We start from the raw sequence: 23253 nt of genomic DNA on the forward strand, positions 1-23253 counted from the left end.
GTCTGTCTGGGCTATAACTAGACCACGCCTAAAACAGAACAAAACAAAAACCTGCACTCACAACCAGCGTGTGTACGGCCGGTGGGGAGTTCAGTGGTAGATCACGTGCCTAGTATGCATGAAGCCCTGGTTCAGTCCCTACCCAAGACCAGTGCAGACTTCCTCCACCCATGGCCCCAGTGGGTACAGAAATAACAGACTGGGAAATGGTGGCCAGCCGGCTATCACTGCTCCACGCTGGTTTCCATCCAGCAGCCTGCAGGCATCTTCCAAGCACTTCGTTCCTCCAATGTCAGAACCATCCCACCTGTAAAGTGAGAGCCTGGTGTCTGGTATATCAAGGCAACAGCGCGCTTCATGGCAAGATATAAATAAAACTTGACATTGCGCCTCTCATGCTCTTCACCTGTCTTTCTGGACATACACAGACTCGAGTTTCTTTAGATCTGACCTTGAAGACTTGATAATGAAGTTGCTGTGATGAAGCTGGGCACAGGTAGCTCATGCCTGTAATCCCAGCTACTTAGAAGGCTGAGATCTGGGTATTGCAGTTCAGAGCTAGCTGGGGCAGGAAAAGTCTGGGAGACTCTTATCCTCTAAGTTACCAAAAAAGGCTGGAAGTGAAGCTGTGGCTCAAGTGCTAGAGAGCTAGTCTTGAACAAAAGAGATCAGGGACAGCACCCAGGTCCTGAGTCCAAGCTTTGGCACCCGTGCGCGTGCCCCCCCCCACGCACACGCATGCACACACACACATACATACGTATGCATGCACACACGTGCACGCACACACACACACACACAATTGCTATGACGGATTATACTGACAGATCTGTCGTGCTACTTGGTGGAATGATCTGCTTTCTAGTGTGCTCCATCGGAAATGATGGGCAATACCTACCACAAGTCGTAGGAGCCAGGAAGTCTATGGCATTTATGTTTTAATATGACAGTTCATTTTGGCTGGTTTCTCTGCCCAGCCTCTCTTGCTGTGTGCTGCTAGATGGCTTTAAAAGGCTGTCCTCTCTGCTCTGTAACCTGATGCCCACTTGCTGACACCAGCCCTGTCACTTGAGAGTGGAAGTCAGTTCCTCAGAACTCAAGCTTCATGTCAACCCTTAGTTGGGGCCTGTCCCTAAGGAAGCATGAAGAGCAGTCACAGCGATACCCAGAGGTCAGCTGGGTGGATGGAATTACACCCGCATACCCATTCTCCCAGGGATGCTCCCTCAGGAGCACCACACCCCACCCGTTCCTGTTCCCTTCTACCTTTAGATGTCTACCCAAATCCCCACCCAGACTGATTCACAGATAGGATACAAGCAGAATACACTTGACTCCTTCACCGAAGGGGCATAGTGGCTCCAGCTCGGGGCCAGGTTGCCCAGTCCAAGTCCTCACTCCATCCCTTACAGGCTTCGTAGTTGTGATTTAAACTCCCTGGGGTGTGTGCTCTTCACCTGTGAAACCACAACCTCCCTCAGTAGGCTGTGAGGTCAAACTGGGGTAACATATTTAAAGCACACAGGACAGTCAGGTCTGGCAAATTAGGAATTGTTCAGTAACTGCTAGCCATTATTATCATTAAATGGCATGTGGGGCAGCATGCTACATTTGTCCTGTACATTTCCATGTAGTATTTGAGTTGGCTGACTCTATTTTCTTTTCTTTTTTTCTTTTCTTGGTAGTACTAGGGTTCGAACCCAGGACCTAGGGCTTGCTTGGCAGGTACTCTACTGCTTAGCCATACCTCCAACTCATTTTTGGTGCTGGTTATTTTTGAGATGGGATCAAAATGATCCTATTTATACTTCCTGTGTGGCTGGGATGACAGGAACATGCTATCACACCTAGCTTTTATTGGCTGAGATGGGGTCTTTCAAACTTTTTGCTCCAGCTGGTTTCAAATCATAATCCTCCAGACCTCTACTTCCCAAGGAGCTAGGATTACAGGCATGAGCCACCATGTCTGGCCCTTTTTGGTTTTATTCATTTATTGTTATTATTTGCAATACTGGTGTTTGAATCCAGAGATATACAGGTCTTCTACCACTTGAGCCACACCTGCAGCCCTTGGTTTGTTTTTTAAGATAGGGCCTTACAAAGCAGCCCAGGCTTGCCTGGGACTGACCATTCTTCTACCTCTGCCTCCCTAGTGCTAGGATTATAGGAGTGTGCCACCATACCTGGCTAAATGGTTTTTTTTGTTTTGTTTGTTTGTTTAGTTTTCTCTGCACAGCATTAAACATACTTAATGACTAGGACAGAACAACAAATCACCAATGTTCATACTCCCTGAGAAGAGCCTCCAATTTAAGATCAAGGCTGCTACCTAGTCATTGAGGAAGCACCCAGCCACTCACGGGCCTCCACAGACCATCAACACAGTGACTCCACTTTGGGAAAGTCTGCCAGCCAGCTTAAATCTCAATACGATGCTAAAGAAGCACTCACTATTTTTTTCTTTTTCTTTGTTTTTGCCAGTCCTGGGGCTTGAACTCAGGGCCTGGGCACTGTCCCTGCTTCTGTAGTTCAAGGCCAGCCTCTCCCACTTAAGCCACAGTGCCACTTCCAGCTTTTTCTGTGTATGTGGTGCTGAGGGATGAAACCCAGGGCTTCATGCTTCATGCATGCTAGGCAAGTGCTCTACCACTGAGCCACCTTCCCAGCCCCACATTTGCTTATTTTTAAATCATGTTTACAACCAGGAAAAGGCTGATTTTAAAAGTAAATATATGAACTCTTCTGATATCACAGGAAAGAAACTGACACAAATGGCAAGCCCATGTAATAAGGAGGAGCTAACTCTTACCTGCCCTATCTGAAACAAGGAAAGTTCTTCTCCAGGGCTAAGGAAGCAGAAGCAAGGTCAAATAGTAGTAGAGTGGTCAGTATTCATATTTCCCTTCCTCTCCTCCTCTTCCACTCCCTCCCTCCCTTCATTTTGAGACAGGGTCTTGCTTTGTAACCCAGACTGACTTCAAACTCTCAATTGCAGCCAAGATTAGACTCAATTAGAAGAAAACTATGACAACCAACAACAACAAAGAATTTGGTAAATCAAGGCCCACTAGAAGATCATCATCAAACTGGCACTGGTGGCTCACCTATAATCCTAGCTGTGCAGGAGGCTGAGATCTGAGGACCGAGGCTCAAGCTATCTAGGGCAGACACATCCTGGAGACTCTTATCTCCAATGAACCAGCAAAAAGCAGGAAGCAGAAGAGCAGCTGTGTGTGGAAGAAGCCTAGTGAGGGCTCAGGAAGAAGAAGGAGATGGGGCTGACACGCCCACCACCAGCCTGGTCTCCTAAAAAACAATTTCTCCAGCTCCTGCTCATGCCTAAAATCATAAATGCTCCCTATGGGAAAGAGTGAAAACCTCTCAAAATAATGGAGTCCTGGTCAACTCTGCGATCTTGTTTAACTATCAGGCCAGACAAGTTTCCTTATTTGTCCCAGGGAGGAGCTCCTTTCAGCTCTATCTACAGCACCCATCACCGTATCTGGTACATAGTAGTTGCTCAGTAAATGCTTGCTGATTCACAACAAATATGAATGCTTTGGGGCCTGTTCTCTGCCTGTGAGATCCTCTTTTCCCACCCACCCAGTCATCCCAGTCATTCTTCATTGCCTAACTCTACTCCCCGGCTTGTCCTCCCCTCACCAAAACCATTCTCTCCCCGACCCTCAATTTCTATAGGAACCAGCCGCCGCGGCTCTACTGCTGTCCAGCCTTTTCTGATGACCTGCTATGTCAGCCCCATTGGCCTGGATGATTTTCTGGGGCAATGGAGCCATTACTGCTTGTGGCCAGGCAGCCCAGTCACAGGCTTTGAGAAAAACCTGCGTAAGACACCAAAACAGGCCTCAGACACAGCACACAGCCCTCACTAACTGCTGCCATGCCGGGAACCGGAGGGCTCTCACTGATGGACCGACAGTAACAACACATCCTCTGAGCTCTGGAAATGGAGTTCATGCCTCAAATGCTTGCCCAGGATGTATAAAGCCATGGGTTCTATCCCCAGTACTGCACAGGAAAAAAAAAAAGAAGTCTTCTGCCAGGTGGGTTTTCGTGGACAGTAGAAACAGTGTCTGAGTCTGCATGATGTTCCTAAGCACACAGGGCTGCTCAAGAGCCACCCGGCAGCCACTGCCACACCGCAGCCCCATGATGCAGTGCAGAGAAGAGACTCAACACAAGTTTACAGAGCAGGCACAGTAGCCTGTGCCTAGAGTTCCAGCTACTTAAGAGGCTGAGGCATAAGGATATGAAAGAAGGAAAGAAGGGAGGGAGGGAGGGAGGGAGGGAGAGAAGGAGGGAGGGAGGGAGAGAAAGGGAGAAATGGAGAGAGGGAAGGAGGTGGGTGGATGAGCAGGTTGGTTTATGGGATGAGCTGAACAAAAGCCTGAAGCATATTCTGATATCAACACAGACCCAAGAGAGCTCTGCAGTCACTCACCCAGTGCATATTTACTAAGGCTCATCATTGTACACTGGGCTCTGTCTTAGGTTTGGCATTGGACAGTAAACACAGCCGTCACCTTCACAGAGGGGCAGACAATAAACAGAAAGAGACAAACGAACGGGCCCTTGGTGGTAAGTGACAAGAAGCGAGGGCTGTCTGAAGAGGTGACTTTAGGAGAAATCTGAGTCCCTAGGAGAGCGTGGGCTCCCGTCACCAGCTTGAAGCGCCTTTCCAGGGGCTCCCTCAGCCCTGCACGGCTATTACACATGGCTCCTAGGGCGCCTCCCAGCTCACACCAATTTGCACACTTTTCTAGGCCAGCCAATGCAATTTTATTTTACAGGGCTGTTAGCCCTGGACCCCAAAAGAGAGTAAAGAGATTATGGCCCTACCACCACGGGCCTGTTCCCCAGGAAGTTCAGATCGCTGTTCTCGCCAAACAGGTAACCTTCTGGATGTGTGGAGTCAAACTTCTCTCCTCCCATGATGAAGTGGCTGGCAAAATAGCTGCCTACGGAGGGCACAGACAGAAAAAGAGTTAGACAAGCAGCCACTGGATTAAATGAAGCAAAAAAATAATGAGTTTTTACAATTTTTATTTATTTTTTTTTTTATTTTTGGGTCCGGTCGTGGGGCCTGAACTCTGGGCCTGGGCGCTGTCCCTCAGCTCTTCAGCTCAAGGCTAGCGCTCTACCACTGGAGCCACAGAGCCACTTCCGGCTTTTTTCTTTTTACTTATGTGGTGCTGAGGCATCGAACCCAGGGCCTCATGCATGCAAGGCAAGCGCTCTACCACTGAGCCACCTCCCCAGCCCCCTTACAATTTTTTTAAGTTAAGCCTTAAAACAAATTAATAGATCTCTTCCTTTCTCCTTTCTTTCTTGCTTGCTTTCTTTCTTTCTCTCTCTCTTTCTTTCTTTCTTTCTTTCTTTTTCTCTCTCTCTTTCTTTCTTTCTTTCATCATAGGGCTTGAACTCAGGGCCTAGGCACTGTCTAGCACTCTACCACTTTTGAACCACAGCTCCACTCCCAGTTTTTGGGTGGTTAATTAGTGAAAAGAGTCTCAAGGGGACTTTTCTGCCCAGGCTGGCTTCAAACCATGATTTTCAGATCTCAGTCTCCTGAGTAGCTAGGATTACAGGCAGGAGTCATCAGTGCACAGCTTAGATCCATTTCTAATGCCAGGGTCATTTACCTTTCCCTCATTTGGGACAATGGCACAAAATCACAGCAGGAAAACCCAAGGTAACAAACATAAAAAATAGATCATCATTTTCTTCTGAAATTCTAGAGTGTTTATTATGATCTGTCATAAATACCATCAAACAAAAGACGAAAAGAACCCATAATGCCCATTAGTGAACATGTTTGTGTATTTTATTTCTCGGCGCTGTCTCTTAGATTTTCACTCAAGGCTAGTACTCTACCATTTGAACCACAATTCCACTTCCATTTTTTTTGCTAGTTAATTGAAGATAAGAGTCTCACAGACTTTCCTGCCCAGGTTGGCTTCAAGCAGCAATCCTTAGCTTTTCTAAGTAGCTAGGATTACAGGCGTGAGCCACTGATTCCAGTCCCTGATTTCTTCTTTTTCTCCCAGCACTTTCTAGTTTGAGCTGAGGACCCTCCTCTTGAGCCATGTATTCCATTTTTTTCTGTAGGTATTTTCTGATAGGGTCTCATATTTCATGTCCAGTGGAGTGGAACTATGACAATTGTATTATACCTTCCTCATACCTAGGTTCAAAAGCTTGGACCACCATACTCAGAATACTGATTGAGATGGGGTGTCGGTAACTTTTTGTCCAGGGTGGCTTCACCCTTAACTTTCTTCATCTCTACCTCCAAGCAGCTGGGCTTGTAGCTGTGAGGCCTGTTTTTTAAAATAATGCAATTTTATTGTTATTAATAAGGTGTTGTATAGAGGGGTTACCATTTCATAAGTCAGGTAATGAGTACTTTTTTTTGGACAATGTCACCCCTTCCTTCTCTTTCACCCCTTCCTGCATTTATCTTGTTTGTTTTAAGAGACAGGATTTTATTATGTGGCCCAGGCTACAATACTCCTGTCTCAGCCTCCTAAATGCTAGGATTGCAGATGTGTAATACCACACCCAACATATTTTTTACTTTTCTAGACACAGAATTTCAGTATGGAGCGGAGTGCTGGTGGTTCGTGCCTGTAATCCTAGCTACTCAGGAGGCTGAGATATGAGGATCATGGTTCAAAGCCAGCCCAGCAAGGCAAGTCCTTTATCTCCAATTAACCACCAGAAAACCAGAAGTGGCGCTGTGGCTCAAAGTGGTAGACTGCTAGCCTTGAAAAAAAAAGTCAGGGACAGTGCCCAGACCCTGAGTTCAAGCCCCATGACTGACAGAATAAAAAAGAATATCAGTGTGGAAACACCTATTAAACTAAACAACATGGACACAAATCACTCATCACAAAGTGAGGCAGTTCTCAAACTAACAATCAGGAAAATATTCTGCGAAAGTGATGGTGTCAACCACTGAAGAACTGTTGGAAATTATCCACCAAACATTAGAAACAGGGTCTGGGAAGGTGGCTTAGAGGTAGAGTGCTTGCCTAGCATGCATCAAGCCCTGGGTTTATTCCTCCATACCACATAAACAGAAAAGGCTTGATGTGGCACTGTGGCTCAAGTGGTAGAGTGCTAGCCTTGAGCAAAAGCAGCTCAGGGACAGTGCCCAGGTCCTGAGTTCAAGCCCCAGGACTGGCCAAAAAATAAAAAAGGCAAAAACAGTAGCTAGGTGTGCCGGTGGCTCACACCTGTAATCATAGCTACTCAGGAGGCTGAGATTTGAGGATTGCAGCTTGAAACCAGAGCAGGCAGGAAAGTGTGTGAAACTCTTAACTCCAATTAACCACTAAAATGCCAAAAGAAGATCTGTAGCTCCAGTATGAGAGTGCTAGCCTTGAGCAAAAACAGCTCAGGGATGTGCCCAAGTCCCGAGGTCCAGCCCCAGGACTGACCCCCCCCCCCAAAAAAAAAAAAAAAAGTTAGAAACAGGCTAAGCAACAGTGGCTCATACCTGTCTCAGCATCATGGTTCAAAGCCAGCCCATGCAGGACAGTCTTTTTTTTTTTTTTTTGGTCATGGGGCTTGAACTCTGGGCCTGGGCGCTGTCCCTCAGCTCCTCAGCTCAAGACGAGCACTCTACGACTCGAGCTACAGTGCCTTTTCTGGTTTTCTGATGGTTTACTGGAGATAAGAATTTCATGGAGGGCTGGGAAGGTGGCTCAGTGGTAGAGCGCTTGCCTTGCATGCATGAGGCCCTGGGTTCGATTCCTCAGCACCACATAAGCACATAAGCAAAAAAAAAAAGCCGGAAGTGGCACTGTGGCTCAAGTGGTAGAGCACTAGCCTTGAGCTGAAGAGCTGAGGGACAGTGCCCAGGCCCAGCGTTCAGGCCTCACGACCGGACCTCTCCCCCCCCAAAAAAAAAAAAAAAAAAGAGTTCCATGGACTTTCCTACCTGGGCTGGTTTTGAACCATGATCCTCAGATCTCAGCCTCCTGAGTAGCTAGGATTACCGGGATGAGCCACTGGCACCCGGCTACAGGCAGGAAAGTCTTTAGCTCCAATTAACCAACAAAAAAAAGCCAGGAGTAGAAGTGTGGTTCAAGCGGTAGGAGCACCAGCGTCACGCAACAAAGCTACGCAAGAGTGTGAGGCCCTGAGTTCAAGCCCCAGTACACTCCCTTTCTCTTTCTCTCCCTCTCTCCCTCTCCCCCCTCTCTCTCACACACACACAGAAGTTAGAAACAAGAATAACCACTGTGGAACTCTGGGAAGTCACTCATCAAAACAGCAACACCAAGCAACCATCTGCAGTAATGCAGCATGTAGTTCACCACTTAGGAAAGCTTAATTATCAATTATTTATGCCTTGCACTTGCCTAGCCCTATTTTCCAAGTGCATAATTTATAGAGGAAGGTGCCTCGCTGCCTTTAGTAGAAAGCAGCCTTCAAGTTCATGTGAATCATTCACTGCTGAGCTTAGCAAAATGTATTTTCTATACATTAGGTGAAATTAGAAAAGCTCCAGCTTTAGCTGTGTGTGCTAGCACAGGTCTGCAGCTATGATGCCTGAGCTACATTGGCAAGCCCTGCCTCAGAACACCAAGGGCTAGCTGGGATGTGACTCAGTGGTAGAGCATGCACAAGATCAAGGTCTGATTGCCAGCACTGGAAAACAAAAGTGTATTGAAGGGACTGGGAAGGTGGCTCAGTGGTAGAGCGCTTGCCTTGCATGCATGAGGCCCTGGGTTTGATTCCTCAGCACCACATAAGCAAAAAGAAAAAAAAAAAAACTGGAAGTGGTACTGTGGCTCAAGTGGTAGAACACTAGCCTTGAGCTGAAGAGCTGAGGGACAGTGTCCAGGCCCAGAGTTCAGGCCACACAACCAGACCCCCCAAAAAAACAAAAAAAGTGTAGTGAAGGATGGCTCACTGATAGACGAGTATGTGGAATGGAGAGAGGTATGTTTGGAGTCTGGAGCTGTCCAGCTTGAGTTCAGCGTGTGAGCAGGCAGGCAGGAAAACGGGGCAGAGATCCACCTGCAGATTTAACCTCATGAGAGGAGGGGACTCTCCTGCTAAGGGGTAACAATTTAAAGCAAGTTGCCAGGCTGGTGGCTCACACCTGTAGTCCTAGCTACTCAGGGGGCTGAGATCTGAGGACTGCAGCCAGCTAGGGCAGGAAAGTCTGTAAGATGTGAGACTTAGCTCTAGTTAACCAGCAAAAAGCTGGAAGTGAGCCGTGGCCCAAATGGTAGAGCTTCTAGCCTTGAGCAAAACAGCTCAGGGACAGTACCCAGGCCCTGAGTTCAAACCCCAGTACTAGTGCCCACATACACGCGCGCGCACACACACACACACACACACACACACACACACCCCAAAACAGAAGTTGAGTGCCAGTGGCGTACACCTGTAATCCTAGCTACTCAAGAAGCTGAGATCTGAGGATGCAGGTTTGAAGCAAGCCCAGGCAGACAAATCTAAGAGAGATTTATCTTAAGCATTTATTTTTCCTTGCCTATATTACCTGTACCTCTGAATAGGTGACCAGTTAGTAGATGAGAAGTTTCTCTTATAGGAATATACAAGCTAAGAAACAACAAAAGAATGACAGAATATCATTGCTTTATAATCCTTAACAAATTAACCAACCACTGATGAACCCCACCAAAAAAACATAACCAGATCTGGACGACAGTGACTCACGCCTGTAATCCTAGCTATTCAGGAGGCTGAGACCTGAGGACTGTGGTCCCAACCCAGCAGGGGCAGGAATATCTGTGAGACTCATCTCCAATGAACCACCAAAAAGCTGGAAGTAGAGCTGTGGCTCAAGTGACAGAGCACTAGCCTTGAGCAAAAGGCGCAGGGACAGTGCCTAGGCTCTTAGTTCCAGTGCCAGGACCAGAACACACACACAAGAAAATTTCCAGCTGCCCCCAAGCATCTGGTCATGCTTAATTGCCTAACTGTTAATTCCTACTGCCATCCTCAGCCTGAAACGTGAACTAGAAATGAGCTGCTTCTAGCTATACATCAACAGGTGAGTCACACAGTCTTGCATTGGGCTTCTCCTCAGAGGATGTTCGTGAAGTTCAATCATGTTCTATGTAACATAGTCCTACCCTTACTGAATACCTCTCCTTGCATGAATACCTCACATTTTGTTTAGCCATTCACTGACTGGTGGAGATCTGGGTTCTTTCCAGTTTTATATGTGTGTGTTTGTGTCAGTCAGGGGGCTTGAACTAAGATCCTGGGCACTGTCCTTGAGTTTTTTGCTCAAAGCTAGTGCTCTAACACTGGAGCTAGTGCTCTAGCCACAGCCCTACTCTCAGCTTTTTGGTAGTTAACTGAAGATAAGAGTCTCATAGACCTTCCTGCTCTGGCTGGAAAGATCCTCAGATCTCAGCCTCTTGAGTAGCAAGGATTACAGGCATGAGCCACCAATCCCAGATCACATATTGTCTTCTTCATATCTTTTGAAGAGCCAATGTTTTTATTTTAAAGAAGTCCACTTTATCATTTTTTATTTTTATGAATTATGGGGGGGGGGGGGGGATTGTGATGCAAGTCCAGGGGCTTCAATTCAGAGCCTGGGCTCTGTCCCTGAGTATTTTTGCTCAAGGCTAGTACTCTACCACTTGAGGCACAGCTCCACTTCTGACATTTTTGGTGATTAACTGGAAATAAGAGCCTCACAGACTTCCCTGCCTGGGCTGGCTTTGAACTTCAATCCATAGATCTCAGCCTCTTGAATAGCTAGGATTACAAGCAAGTGCCACCGTGCCTGGTTTTGATTATGCTTTTAAGGGCTGAAGGTATAGCTCAGTAGTAGAATGCCTAACATACATGAGATCCTGGGTTCAACACCCAGCACTGAAGAAAGGGAAAGGAAAAGAAAGCTCATTAGATTGTGCTTCTGAGGTTATACGTTAAGAACTCTTTTTATGCCAAGTGCTGGTGGCTCATGTTAGTTTTCCTCAAGAAGCTGAGATCTGAGGGTTGCAGTTTGAAGCCAGCCTGGGCAGGAAAGTCTGTGAGACTTTTATCTTTAATTTAACCACCAGAAAACTGGAAGTGGAGCTGTGGCCCAAGAGGTAGAGTGCTAGCCTTGAGCACATAAGCTTAAGTCCCAAAACTGACAGAGAGAGAGAGAGAGAGAGAGAGAGAGAGAGAGAGAGAGGAGAGAGAGGAGAGAGAGAGAGAGAGAGAGAGAGAGAGAGAGAGAGAGAGAGAGAGAGAGAGAGAGAGAGAGAGAGAGAGAGAGAGAACTTTTTAAATAGTCCAAATCGGGCTGGGAAGGTGGCTCAGTGGTTAGAGCGCTTGCCTTGCATGCCTGAGGCCCTGGGTTCGATTCCTCAGCACCACATAAGCAAAAAGAAAAAAGCCGAAAGTGGCGCTGTGGCTCAAGTGGTAGCTAGCCTTGAGCTGAAGAGCTGAGGGAAAGCGCCCAGGCCCAGAGTTCAGGCCTCATGACCGGACCCAAAAAAAAAAAAAACTCTTTTTTGTGTGTGTGTGGGGGGGGGGGGGTTGTGGGGCTTGAACTCTGGGCTTAGGCGCTGTCCCTCAGCTCTTCAGCTTAAGGCAAGCACTCTACCACTTGAGTCATAGCACCACTTCCAGTTTTCTAGTGGTTTATTGGAGATATAGAACTGGGCTGGGAAGGTGGCTCAGTGGTAGAGTGCTTGCCTTGCATGCATGAGGCCCTGGGTTCGATTCCTCAGCACCACATAAGCAGGAAATAAAAAGCCGGAAGTGGCGCTGTGGCTCAAGTGGTAGAGCACTAGCCTTGAGCTGAAGAGCTGAGGGACAGTGCCCAGGCCCAGAGTTCAGGCCCCACGACCGGACAAAAAAAAAAAAAAGAGTCTCAAGAACTTTCCTGCCCAGGCTGGCTTTGAACGAGATCCTGAGATCTCAGCCTCCTGAGTAACTAGGATTACAGGTGTGAGCCACCTGCACCTGGCAAAACTTCAATTCTTACATTTTTCAAATAGCGTTGAGATATATTTTATATACCATCCAATTTTCCTATTTAACGTATATAAGCTGGGCTGGATGCATGACTTAAGTGGTAAAGCATCTGTTTTGTAAGCACAAGGACATGAGTTCAAACCCCTGTACTGTCAATAAGGAAACAAAAATAAAGCATATAATATAGTGGATTTTAGCATGTTCACAAAATTGTGCAGTAATTCACCATTAATCTAATTTTAGAACAGTCTGATTATCTCAAAAGAAAACAATTAGCAGCCAACACCTCATTTCTCCCTCACCCTAGTCTGGCAGTCACTAATCTATTTTCTTTCTAGATGGGTTTGTCTCTTGATATTTCATATAAATGAGATTATATAATATATGCCTTTTTGAATTTAGCTTATTTTACTTGGGATAATTATTTTCAGGATTCTTCTATGCTGTAATAAGTATTAGTATTTCATTCCTCTTTTTAATCAAATATTCTATTGTTTGAATTTATCATATTTTACTTATCAATTGTTCCACTTATGTGTTTATGAACATCTGGGTTAGTTCTACCTTTTTGCTACCTTTATATGCAAAGTCTCAATGAATGTTTGTTTTCCCTTGGCAAGAAGAAAAAAAGTTAATAAGTGTAGCTGATAAATCATACATTAATTAGCTCATTTGAGAAACCCTGTTTTTCTGTGCATGCATGTGTGCATGCCTCTGTGCGTGTATGCGTGTATCTGTGTGCGTGTGTGTTTGCCAGTGGAGCTTGAACTCAGGGCCTTTTGCTCTCACTTGGCTTTTTCACTCAAGACCAACTGGTTAATTTCTTTTTGTTTAAGCCTATCAAAAGCCAGGTGCTGGTGGCTCATGCCTATAATACCTAGCCTTGAACACCAAAGCTCAGACACCATGCCCAGGCTCTGAGTTCAAGTGCCACTACCCTTCTCCCTCAATAACAACAAAAAAAAACCTGTTGATATTATGAAGGGGATACATTCAATTATTATAGATCAATTTGGATTACAGTGGCATCTTCATTATATTGTCTTCCAATCCATGAACATGAAAAGCCTGCATTGATTTGGATCTTTTAAATTTTCTCTAAAGCATCAATGTCAGCAATAATTTGGAATTTTCAGTATATCAGTCTTTTTTTTTTTTTGGGTCCGTTCGTGGGGCCTGAACTCTGGGCCTGGGTGCTGTCCCTCAGCTCTTCAGCTCAAGGCTAGCACTCTACCACTTGAGCCACAGCGCCACTTCCGGCTTTTTTCTTTTTGCTTATGTGGTGCTGAGGAATCGAACCCAGGGCCTCGGGCATGCAAGGCAAGCACTCTACCACTAAGCCACCTTCCCAGCCCCCTAATTTTATTCATTTTGATGCTATTGGGAATAGAACTGTTTTCATTTCTGGATTTGATGTCAACAGTGTATACACATGTAACTCAACTGATCTGAAACTATGTGTCAAACTTAAGCTCCTCCTGCCTCAGCCTCCCAAGTTCTGAGATTATCACAAACACAATCACACTCAGCCTTCGGCTGACTTTTGTATGTTGATCTTCTATTTGCAGTTTTTTAAATTTATTAGTTCTAGTGTGTTTGTATATAATCCTTCATATTTTCTACACATAAAATCATGTCATCTGTGAATAAAGTTTTAGTTCTTCCTTTATGACTTTAAATTTTTAGCTTTATCAGACTAATTAGAATTTTGTTGTTGTTGTTCGTTGTGGGGCTTGAACTCAGGGCCTGGATGCTGTCCCTGAGCTCTCTCGCTCAAAGCTAGCGCTCTACCACTTTAAGCCACAGCTCCACTTACAGTTTTTGAGTGGTTAATTGGAGATTAGTAGCCAGGCTCACGCCTGTAATCCTAGTTACTCAGGAGGCTGAGATCTGAGGATCACGGTTCAAAGCCAGCCTGGGCAGGAAAAGTCTGTGAGACTCTTTTTTTTTTTTTTTTTGGGGGGGGGGTTCGGTCGTGGGGCCTGAACTCTGGGCCTGGGTGCTATCTCTCAACTCTTCAGCTCAAGGCTAGCACTCTACCACTTGAGCCACAGCGCCACTTGCGGCTTTTTTTCTTTTTGCTTATGTGGTGCTGAGGAATTGAACCCAGGGCCTCATGCATGCAAGGCAAGAGCTCTACTACTGAGCCACCTTCCCAGCCCCTCTGTGAGACTCTTATCTCCAATAAACCACTAGAAAACCAGAAGAAGCGCTGTGGCTCAAGCGGTAAAGTGCTCTCCTTGAGCTGAAGAGCTAAGCCCCATGACCAAAAAAAAAAAAAAAAAATTGGATATGAGTATTTCAGGGACTTTTCTGCCCAGGCTTCGAACTGCAATCCTCAGATCTCAGCTTCCTAAGTAGCTAGGATTACAGGTGTGAGCCACCAGAGCCCAGCCTAATTACAATTTTTAATGCAATACAGAACTGCAAAAGCAGGTATCTTTTTCTGATCCTGATATTAGTAGGAGAGTATTCAGTATTTCACCATTAAGTATAATTATAGATTGAGATGGAGGTCCTAAGAACTTTTTGCCCAAACTAGCCCAAAGCAGGGATCCTCCTAATCTCTAGTTCCCAAGTAGTCAGGTTTATAGGGATGATCTACAATGCCCAGCTTAGTTCTTATTCTTCATTTTATTAGTCATAGTGTATTAACATTGATTTTCAGCTATTGAGCCAACCTTGCATTCCTGGGAGAGATACTATTTTATTCTTATATATTTGGTACTATTTATTTCTGTGTGCACACATCCTATTTGTGACAGTAAATGAACAATAAAGAGTATAATTTTTAAATAATCATTTTTAAAGATTGTAATTTTTAATTTTGTTTTACATATTTAAGCACTCTTTTGGCAACTAAAAACTCACATATAGAGCCTAGTTAGAGTAGTTAAACAGAATCAGGCATAGTTGCCTACCTTTAATTGTAGCTACTTGAGACCACAGGTGGAAAGATCATGAGTTCAAGGCTAACTTGGGCTACATGGTAAGATCCTGTCTCAAAAAAACAAAACAAAACAACAATCCATTGAAAATATAGAAAGGCTGTTAGCTGGATGCTGGTAGCTCATGGCTATAATCCTAGCTGAGGAGGCTGAGATCTGAGGACAGCAGTTTGAAGCCAGCCCAGGCAGGAAAGTCCATGATACCTCAGCTCCAGTTAAGCACCAAAAAAGCTGGAAGTGAAGCCAAAATGGTTCAAGTGGTAGAGTACCAGCCTTGAGCAAAAAAGGTCAGAGATAGTGCCCAGACCCTGAGTTTAAGCCCCAGGACCAGCATGTATGAGTATGAGTATGTGTATACACACACATCTCTCTCTCTCTCTCTCTCTCTCTCTCTCTCTCTCTCTCTCTCTCTCACACACACACACACACACACACACACACACACATACACACACACACAGGTGCAAACTGTCAGCAGCTTGTGCCTATAATCCAAGCTATTCAGTAGGCTGAGATCTACTGGATCATGGATTGAAGCCAGCCAGGGCTGAAAAGTCCTTGAGACTCCATCTCCAAAATAACAAAGTAAAAAGCAGGACTGTAAGTATAGCTCAAATGGTAGACCACCTAGCAAGATGAACAAGCACAAAGTCTTGAATTCAAACTGCTACTGGGCCCAGAGTTCAAGCCCAGGACTTGGGAAAAAAAAAAAAAAAAAAGGACTAGTGATGTGAGGCTCTGGGCTTAATCTGTGGTATTACACAAAATAAAAACAAAGCTGACTGGGATGTGGATGCTCTAATCCTATATTTTCTGCTTCACTGTCAATATAAACTTAATGTAAAAAAAAATAAATAAATAAACTTAATGTAAAGATTTCTCTCATAGCCTGGCACTGGCTATTATCCTAGCTATTCAGGAGACTAAGATCTGAGCATCTCAGTTCAAAGCCAGCTAGGGCAGGAAAGTCCGTGAGACTCTTATCTCCAATAAACCATTCAGAAAACCAGAACTGGTGCTATGACTCAGATGGTAGAGAGCTTGCCTTGAGCTGAAGAGCTGAGGGACAGTACCAGGCTGAGTTCAAGTCCCACAACTGACCCCCCAATTTTTTTTTCTCTCATATAGAACTTTTGGTTTAAAAAAAAGTGAGCCGGGCACCAGTGGCTCACAACTGTAATCCTAGCTACTCAGGAGGCTGATATCTGAGGATCATGGTTCAAAGCCAGCCCGGGTAGGAAAGTCCATGAGACTCTTATCTCTAATAAACCACCAGAAAACCAGAAGTGGCACAGTGACTCAAGTGGTAAAGCGCTAGACTTGAGATGAAGAGCTGAGGGACAGTGTTTAGGCCCAGAGTTCAAGCCCCATGACCAACAACAACAACAAAAAGTAAATTGGGAACCATAATCCAAATTTTTTATTGTTTGCCAGTCCTGGGGCTTGAACTCAGGACCTGGGTACTATCCCTGAGCTTCTTTTGCTTAAGGCCAGCACTCTACCACCTGAGCCATGGCACCACTTCTGGCCTTTTCTGTATATGTGGTACTGAGGAATGGAACCCAGGGCCTCATGCATGCTAGGCGAGAATTCTACCACTAAGCCACATTCCCAGCCCCCCCCCCCCAAAAAAAACCAACTTGAGTTGAGGGAGGATGGGCATGGTGGTGCATGCCTGTAATACCATCAATAAGAAGGCTACAGTAAGGGGACCTTAAATTTGAGGCCAGCCTGGACTACATAGCAAGTTCAAAGCCAGCCTGGGCTATATCAAGACTGTCTCAAAACAAAACAAAACAAAAACACAAGTTATGGCTTTGTTATACCAAACACAGTAGGCACAGGGCCCTGAATTCAAACACTGTACCCTAATACCAAAAACAAAAAACAAAAAAAAAACAACCCACAACATGCAGCTGGGAAGGTGGTGGCTCAGTGGTAGAGTACTTCCCTTGAATACATGAATCCCTGGGTTCGATTCCTCAGTAGCATATACACAGAAAAAGCCAGAAGTAGTGCTGTGGCTCAAGTAATAGAGCACTAGCCTTGAGCAAAAAGAAGCTCAGGGACAGTGCCCAGGCCCAGAGTTCAAGCCCCAGGACTGGCAAAAGCAAAAAAAAACCCACAAAAACAAAAAATATCATATATATATATATATATATATGTTTACTTTTTATTATACTGGCAAGTCACAATGGGACACACCTATAATCCTAACATTTGGGAGGCTGAGACAGGAAGATCAAAAGTTTGAGGCCAGCCAGCTACATCTCAAAACCTTGAGATATAAATATAGTAAGATATAAATGAATGGATGCATGAGGCATAATTAGGTAAAACTTGTTAAAGAACGACAGCGTGGGGTGGAGGATGACTTTCACTGTGCTAGTGAAGGAAGGTTTTAGTTTGGCCTACTATCCTTTTGCTTCCATCATCCAATAGTGACACTTGTATCCCACGGGGAACACTTTCCAGAGATCTACCCTTGTTGATTCCGATATGTGATGGAGGGATGAATAGTCTCCTGCAGAAGCAAACCCTACTGAAAACTCCAAGCTCAGCAAAACACGACCACATTCTTTTCAATAAAATCTAAGTGATTTATTTTTTTATTTTTTTGGGTCTGGTCGTGGGTCCTTGAACTCTGGGCCTGGGCGCTGTCCCTCAGCTCTTCAGCTCAAGGCTAGCGCTCTACCACTTGAGCCACAGCGCCACTTCCGAAAGCTAAGTGATTTAAAGGAAGAAAAAAAAAATCCAGGGCTGGGAAGGAGGCTCTACGGTAGAGCGATTGCCTCGCATGCTTGAGGCCCTGGGTTTGATTCCTCAGCACCACATAAGCAGAAAAAGCCCGAAGTGGCACTGTGGCTCCAATGGTAGAGCGCTAGCCTTGAGCTGAAGAGCTGAGGGACAGCGCCCAGGCCCAGAGTTCAGGCCCCATGACTGGCAAAAAAAAAAAAAAAAAAATCCACAAAGCTGCTTCATAGTTTTGTTTTTAAAAAATAAAATACATGCCTTTCTTGTTTGCTTTTTGTGGGGTGGGATGTGTGTGTGTGTGTGTGTGTGTGTGTGTGTGTGTGTGTGTGTGTGTGTGTGTGTGTGTGTGTGTGTGTGCTGTTGAGCATTGTTTGGGGGATTTTTGTTTTCTTTTGAGACAGGATCTCACTGGGTAGCTCAGGGCTGGAACTTCCTATGCAATCCGGGCAGACCTGCCTCACCTCCTAAGAGCTGGCATGACAGGCGTTCATCATTTTACAACATGCTTTCTTTGTATGCATTTTTTAATAGACAAAACTATTTCTATAGTCCATAATTAGCAAGAGCTTTATTACAATACTAGTGACTCACAGCTTTATCTTTTAAGAGCCTTTCCTGAAAACAGCTCTTACACTCATCCCTGCAAGGATCCATTCTCTGGCACAATAGCAAGAAACCATTCTGGCAGGCACTCTGCAGGGAGGCAGGTTCATTGTCTGGTCCCAGCTTTCACCTGGCAGAAACTGGAGCCACTGCTGAGAAAGCCGCTAGACTCATTAGCATGTCTTTATTCTACGGAAAGGAGACCGGGATCCGCTCCAATTCTGACACCTCACTCCACGATCACCAAATTCCCAACAAATCGCCTAAGCCAGAGAGTCCGTAGTGGTCGCACGGGTCCCCAGAAATTGTGAGCACAGTAAGGACCAAAAAAGAAAGAAAGAAAGAGAGAGAGAGAAGAGGGCAGGTAGCTGGGTCACCAGCCAGCAGCCCGCCCTGGCCTGGTACTCACTCCATTGGACTACCTTGGGATTCTTTCTCCCGTGCTGTCAAAATCCTCCCGCACCTCCGAGGCCCAGGCCAAAGCCACAGAGGAGGCCGGAGGCGGTTACCTCTCTGGGTGAAGGTCCGCATCTGAAAACAAACCGCCCTTCCATGCGTTTCCAGCGCGGCTGCCAGCCGCAGCTGGGTCCCCGCGCCCGAGAGCCGGCCCTGCGGTGCCTGGCGCAGAAGGAGATGCCAGGGACGCTCCGCTCCGCACGCAGACCCGCACACTGCCGTCCGCGCGCGCGTGGTTTTGTTTTGCTGTGTTTCCCTTCTGACAGCGCTAACCTCCCCGCACCCCCCGCGGGGGGGGGACCCGGAGGGGGCATCGGGGGTCCACACCGGGCTCGGTCGCCTGTCACCGGTGCGCGGCCCTCGGCGTGGCCGGGGCGTGCCGGGCACGGCTCGGTCCCCCCCGCCCCCCGCCCCGGTCCGGACCGGTGCTCGTCCCCGACTGTCTCAGGGCAGATTACCGGGGGCCGCTCCGGCCTCCGCGGGGGCTGACCTCCGTGACCCCGGCGGCTGCCGGCGCGGCCTCGGCGGCTCCCCGAGTCCCCTCGCGGGCCGGGGGGGCGGCCTTCTCGATCTCCCCGCACCCGGATCGTCCCCCGCGCCCTCCGCACCCCCTCCCGGCGCTCACCGGACTTGGGCGGGTAGCGGTACACGGAGTTGGACGGGATGTCCACCTCCTCCACGCCCGCGTGCTGCCGGCTGGTCAGGGCCCCCATGGCCGCGGCGGCGCCCGCCGGCCCCTCCGCGCCTCACCGCCGACGCCGGCCCCACGCCGGGTACGGGGGTCGGCTGCCCACCGCGGCCGGCTCGGCTGCGGCGGCGGCGCTGCGGCTCTGGCGACGGGGAGCCCCGGGCGCGCCGCGCACCATCCTCCGCGGGGCACCGCGGCGCCTCCTCTGCCCGCGGGGGGCTGCGGGGGGCTGGGCCGGGGGCTCCGCCACCACCGCCGCGGCCGCCGCCTCAGGCCGCGTGATGTCAGCGGCGGCTCGCGCCCCCCGCCCCCCGAGGCAGTCTCAGCCAATCACAAGGCGGAACGGGAGCGCCCCGTGCCCGGCCAGCCAATCACCGGCGAGCTGCGGCGGGAGCGGCGGCGCGTGCCTCGCGCTGGGGGCCGCGGCGGGACCTGCAGCGGGGCAGCACCGCGCGGACACCCAGGCCCGGGCCTGGGGAGCGGGAGGAGGAAGCGGGGGTCCCCGCCCACGGCCTAATTGCCTGCGGCTCGGACCCCACCCAGGGGTCTTCCCGGGGTCTTCCCTCCCTCCCTAAGGCCCGCGAGGACGGCCCCGGAGCTCGATTGCTTTTGTCCCAGCCTCCCCCAAAAGCCTGCTGCCCCGGCCTCAGCTCCTCGGCCTGGACGAGCCTTCCCCGGCCTCCACGGAGACCGAGCACTGTCCCCCGCGTGGACCCGGCGCCTTAACACCCCCCAGCACCCGAACCGAACCCCGAGTGCGGGGCTCACTAAGCCCATCTCCCCACTGTTGGCAAGATAAACTACTGCTTGATGCGGGTGACGGCTCCTGGAGGCCTGACCTGGGGTCTGTGGCCCCTTGCACACTCAGGTAACCTTTAGGGTTGGGGTTTGGAGATCATCAACTCAAGATCAAGACGTTCACCCACCGCCTGGACCCTGGAAACTTCGCCAAGGCCCCTGGGTGGGTGTGCCGGTGAGCAGAGTGGTCGCAGTGAATCAGGCGAAGGAGATCTGAGCTCCTTTGGTGGCAACAAAACCAAACCTCACACCAGTCTGGTGTGGTGGCTCATGCCTGTAATTTCTGCACTAAGAAGGCTGAGGCAGGAGGATGAGTTTCTGGGTTACATAGCTAAATCCTGTCTCAAAAACAATACATACACACTCACTCACCAGTGGGAAGCTTGAGCAAGCAGAAGACGTCATTCCAAAACTTAATTACAGACATTTGTGTTTTCAACCTTTTATTTTATTTGTGGGTCTGGTGTTTATTTCTGACAGGACAGACTGGTCAGCAAAAAAATTTCCTACAGCCAGAACATGACCTCAACCACGTTCAGAGTGCAGTTTGGAGTGGCTGGTTCCCTTGATTTGTTGTTGTTGTTATTGCTGTTAAATGTGTTCTTTTCAACAGAAAGCAACTGATCCGGTGCTAAAGTTACTTACAATTGCCTTAGTTTCCCCCCAGAATGGCAGGAACTCAATATTGTTATTTATTTGTTTATTTAATCATTTATTTTTGTGGGCTAGTACTGAAGCTTGAATTCAGGGCCTGGGGCCCTGGCACTTTCACTCAAGACGGGTACTCTACCACTTGAGCCACAACTCCACTTCTGGCTTTTTGGTGGCTAATTAGACTTTGCTGCCTGGGCTGGCTTCAAACTGGGATCCTCAAATCTCAGCCTCCAGGTGGACTCTATTGGCAGGCTTACTATGGTCATTTCTATTGACATGCCGAGGCAGTCTGAACTCCCAAGCAGGTCCCTGCTCCAGGCAGGCCTAGAACTCCCTGGGTAGTGTTCAAAACTCTCCCAGCATCCTCTAGCCCTCACCAAGTTCCAGACATGCCTTTGGGAAGGAACTGGGATTCTTGTCGGTACTTTTCCCATTGGTAAAAGTCAAGTAGAAGGTACAAAGAATCTAGAACCAGCTCCTAACAGGCCTTCAACCATGTCACAGAGTAAAATATGTTACCTTATAATCTTGGGCTCTGTTCTGAAGGCTTTGTTCTTTCTGCCCTGGGAGGGTTGTGCAGGGTCATCCCTCCCCTTCATGGGTTTATCTGTGTCTGCCTTTCCTCCTTTCAGCCTGCAGCAGCCAGGCAACTGGGTCCTGTTGCTTTTCCATCTCAGCTTGCTCCACGCCTGGGAAACAGACTCTTTCCCATCCTCCACCGCCTTCCAAGCTAGGAGTTGGCTCCCCTCCTACAAATAAGTTGGACCAATGTTTACTGGAGTAAACAAACGGGTGGTCTAGACAGATTTTAGTGGATGCTTATCAACCATTCTTTCTGTGCCAATCCTATTTTTCTTTTCTTTTTGTTATTTCAATTTATTTATGTATTTATTTTTCCCCTTACCATCCCTTCTCATCTCTCCCCTCCCCCCCCCAATTTTTCTTTTTATTATTTTTGTGTTGATTCTGGGGCTTGAACTCAGGGCCTGGACACTGTCCCTGATCCTTTTTGTGCTCAAGGCTAGCACTCTACCACTTAAGCCATAGCACCACTTCCAACTTTTTCTGAGTAGTTTATTAGAGATAAGAATCTCATGGAGGGCTGGGAAGGTGGCTCAGTGGTAGAGTGCTTGCCTTGCATGCCTGAGGCTCTGGGTTCGATTCCTCAGCACCACATAAGCAGGGGGGAAAAAAGCCAGAAGTGGAGCTGTGGCTCAAGTGGTAGAGCGCTAGCCTTGAGCTGAAGAGCTGAGGGACGGTGCCCAGGCCCAGAGTTCAGGCCCCATGACTGGACCCAAAAAAAAAAAAAAAAAAAGAATCTCATGGACTTTCCTGCCCAGTCTGGCTTTGAACAGCAATCCTCAGGTCTCAGCCTCCTCAGTAGCTAGGATTATAGGTATGGGCCACCAGCACTCAGCTTCTTCTTTTTTTAAGATGGTCACTGGTGGCTAATGCCTGTAATCCTAGCTATTCTGGAGGCTGAGATCTGAGAATCGAGGTTCAAAGGCAGCCTGGGAAGACAAATCTGAGAGACTTTTATCTCCAGTGAACCAGCAAAATACTGGAAGTGGAGATATGGCTGGAGCCATATACAATAAATAAATAAATAGCAAGAGGGAGAAGTCTTTCATTTAACTCACAATGTTGGAGTCCAAAATTCTTTACAGGATGATAGAGACTCTAGTGAGAGCAGTCTTTTTTTTTTTGGGTCCGGTTGTGGGGCCTGAACTCTGGGCCTGGGCGCTGTCCCTCAGCTCTTCAGCTCAAGGCTAGCACTCTACCACTTGAGCCACAGCGCCACTTCTGGCTTTTTTCTTTTTGCTTATGTGGTGCTGAGGAATCGAACCCAGGGCCTCAGGCATGCAAGGCAAGCGCTCTACCATTGAGCCACCTTCCCAGCCCCTAGAGCAGTCTTTACTGTGTCCTACCATGACTGAGTTCGTGAAGAATAGCTCTAGGCCCTATTTTAGACACTAGATGTAGGGCTGGGAAGGTGGCTCAGTGGTAGAGTGCTTGCCTTGCATGCCTGAGGCCCTGGGTTCGATTCCTCAGCACCACATAAGCAAAAAGAAAAAACCTGGAAGTGGCGCTGTGGCTCAAGTGGTAGAATACTAGCTTTGAGCTGAAGAGCTGAGGGACAGCGCCCAGACCCAGAGTACAAGCTCCACGATTGGACCCCCCCAAAAAAATTGTGGATAGACACTTGATATACAGCAAAGCATTCAGCCTTCAGAGTACCCATATGAAGCATATATATCATTAACATCTCAATTTTGTAGTTGAAGAAACTGAGGCAGGGAAAACACACTGGGCTTGAGATAGAAAAATCAAGACTGTGAGCAGTTGTGTAGCCTTGGACTAGGC

General features: G+C 47.7%; 1 protein-coding gene across 3 annotated transcripts in view; it reads right to left on the bottom strand.

Annotated features, from left to right (window-relative positions):
* Rnf157 (ring finger protein 157) overlaps positions 1–19477 on the bottom strand; it is a 67359-nt gene extending 47882 nt beyond the window's left edge. For all 3 annotated transcript variants that reach the window (XM_042702590.1, XM_042702591.1, XM_042702592.1), the window contains exons 1-2: positions 19375–19477; positions 4861–4979 (exon numbers count right to left, since the gene is read on the bottom strand). In XM_042702590.1, the coding sequence (XP_042558524.1) occupies positions 4861–4979; positions 19375–19462 (207 nt within the window). In that variant the 5' untranslated portion in view covers positions 19463–19477. The remainder of the gene's footprint in view (positions 1–4860; positions 4980–19374) is intronic.
* Between the last annotated feature and the right edge of the window lie 3776 nt (positions 19478–23253).

The sequence above is a fragment of the Dipodomys spectabilis genome, unplaced genomic scaffold (genome assembly GCF_019054845.1).
Source record: "Dipodomys spectabilis isolate Male_0828 unplaced genomic scaffold, ASM1905484v1 ptg000329l, whole genome shotgun sequence".
Classification (NCBI taxonomy): domain Eukaryota; kingdom Metazoa; phylum Chordata; class Mammalia; order Rodentia; family Heteromyidae; genus Dipodomys; species Dipodomys spectabilis.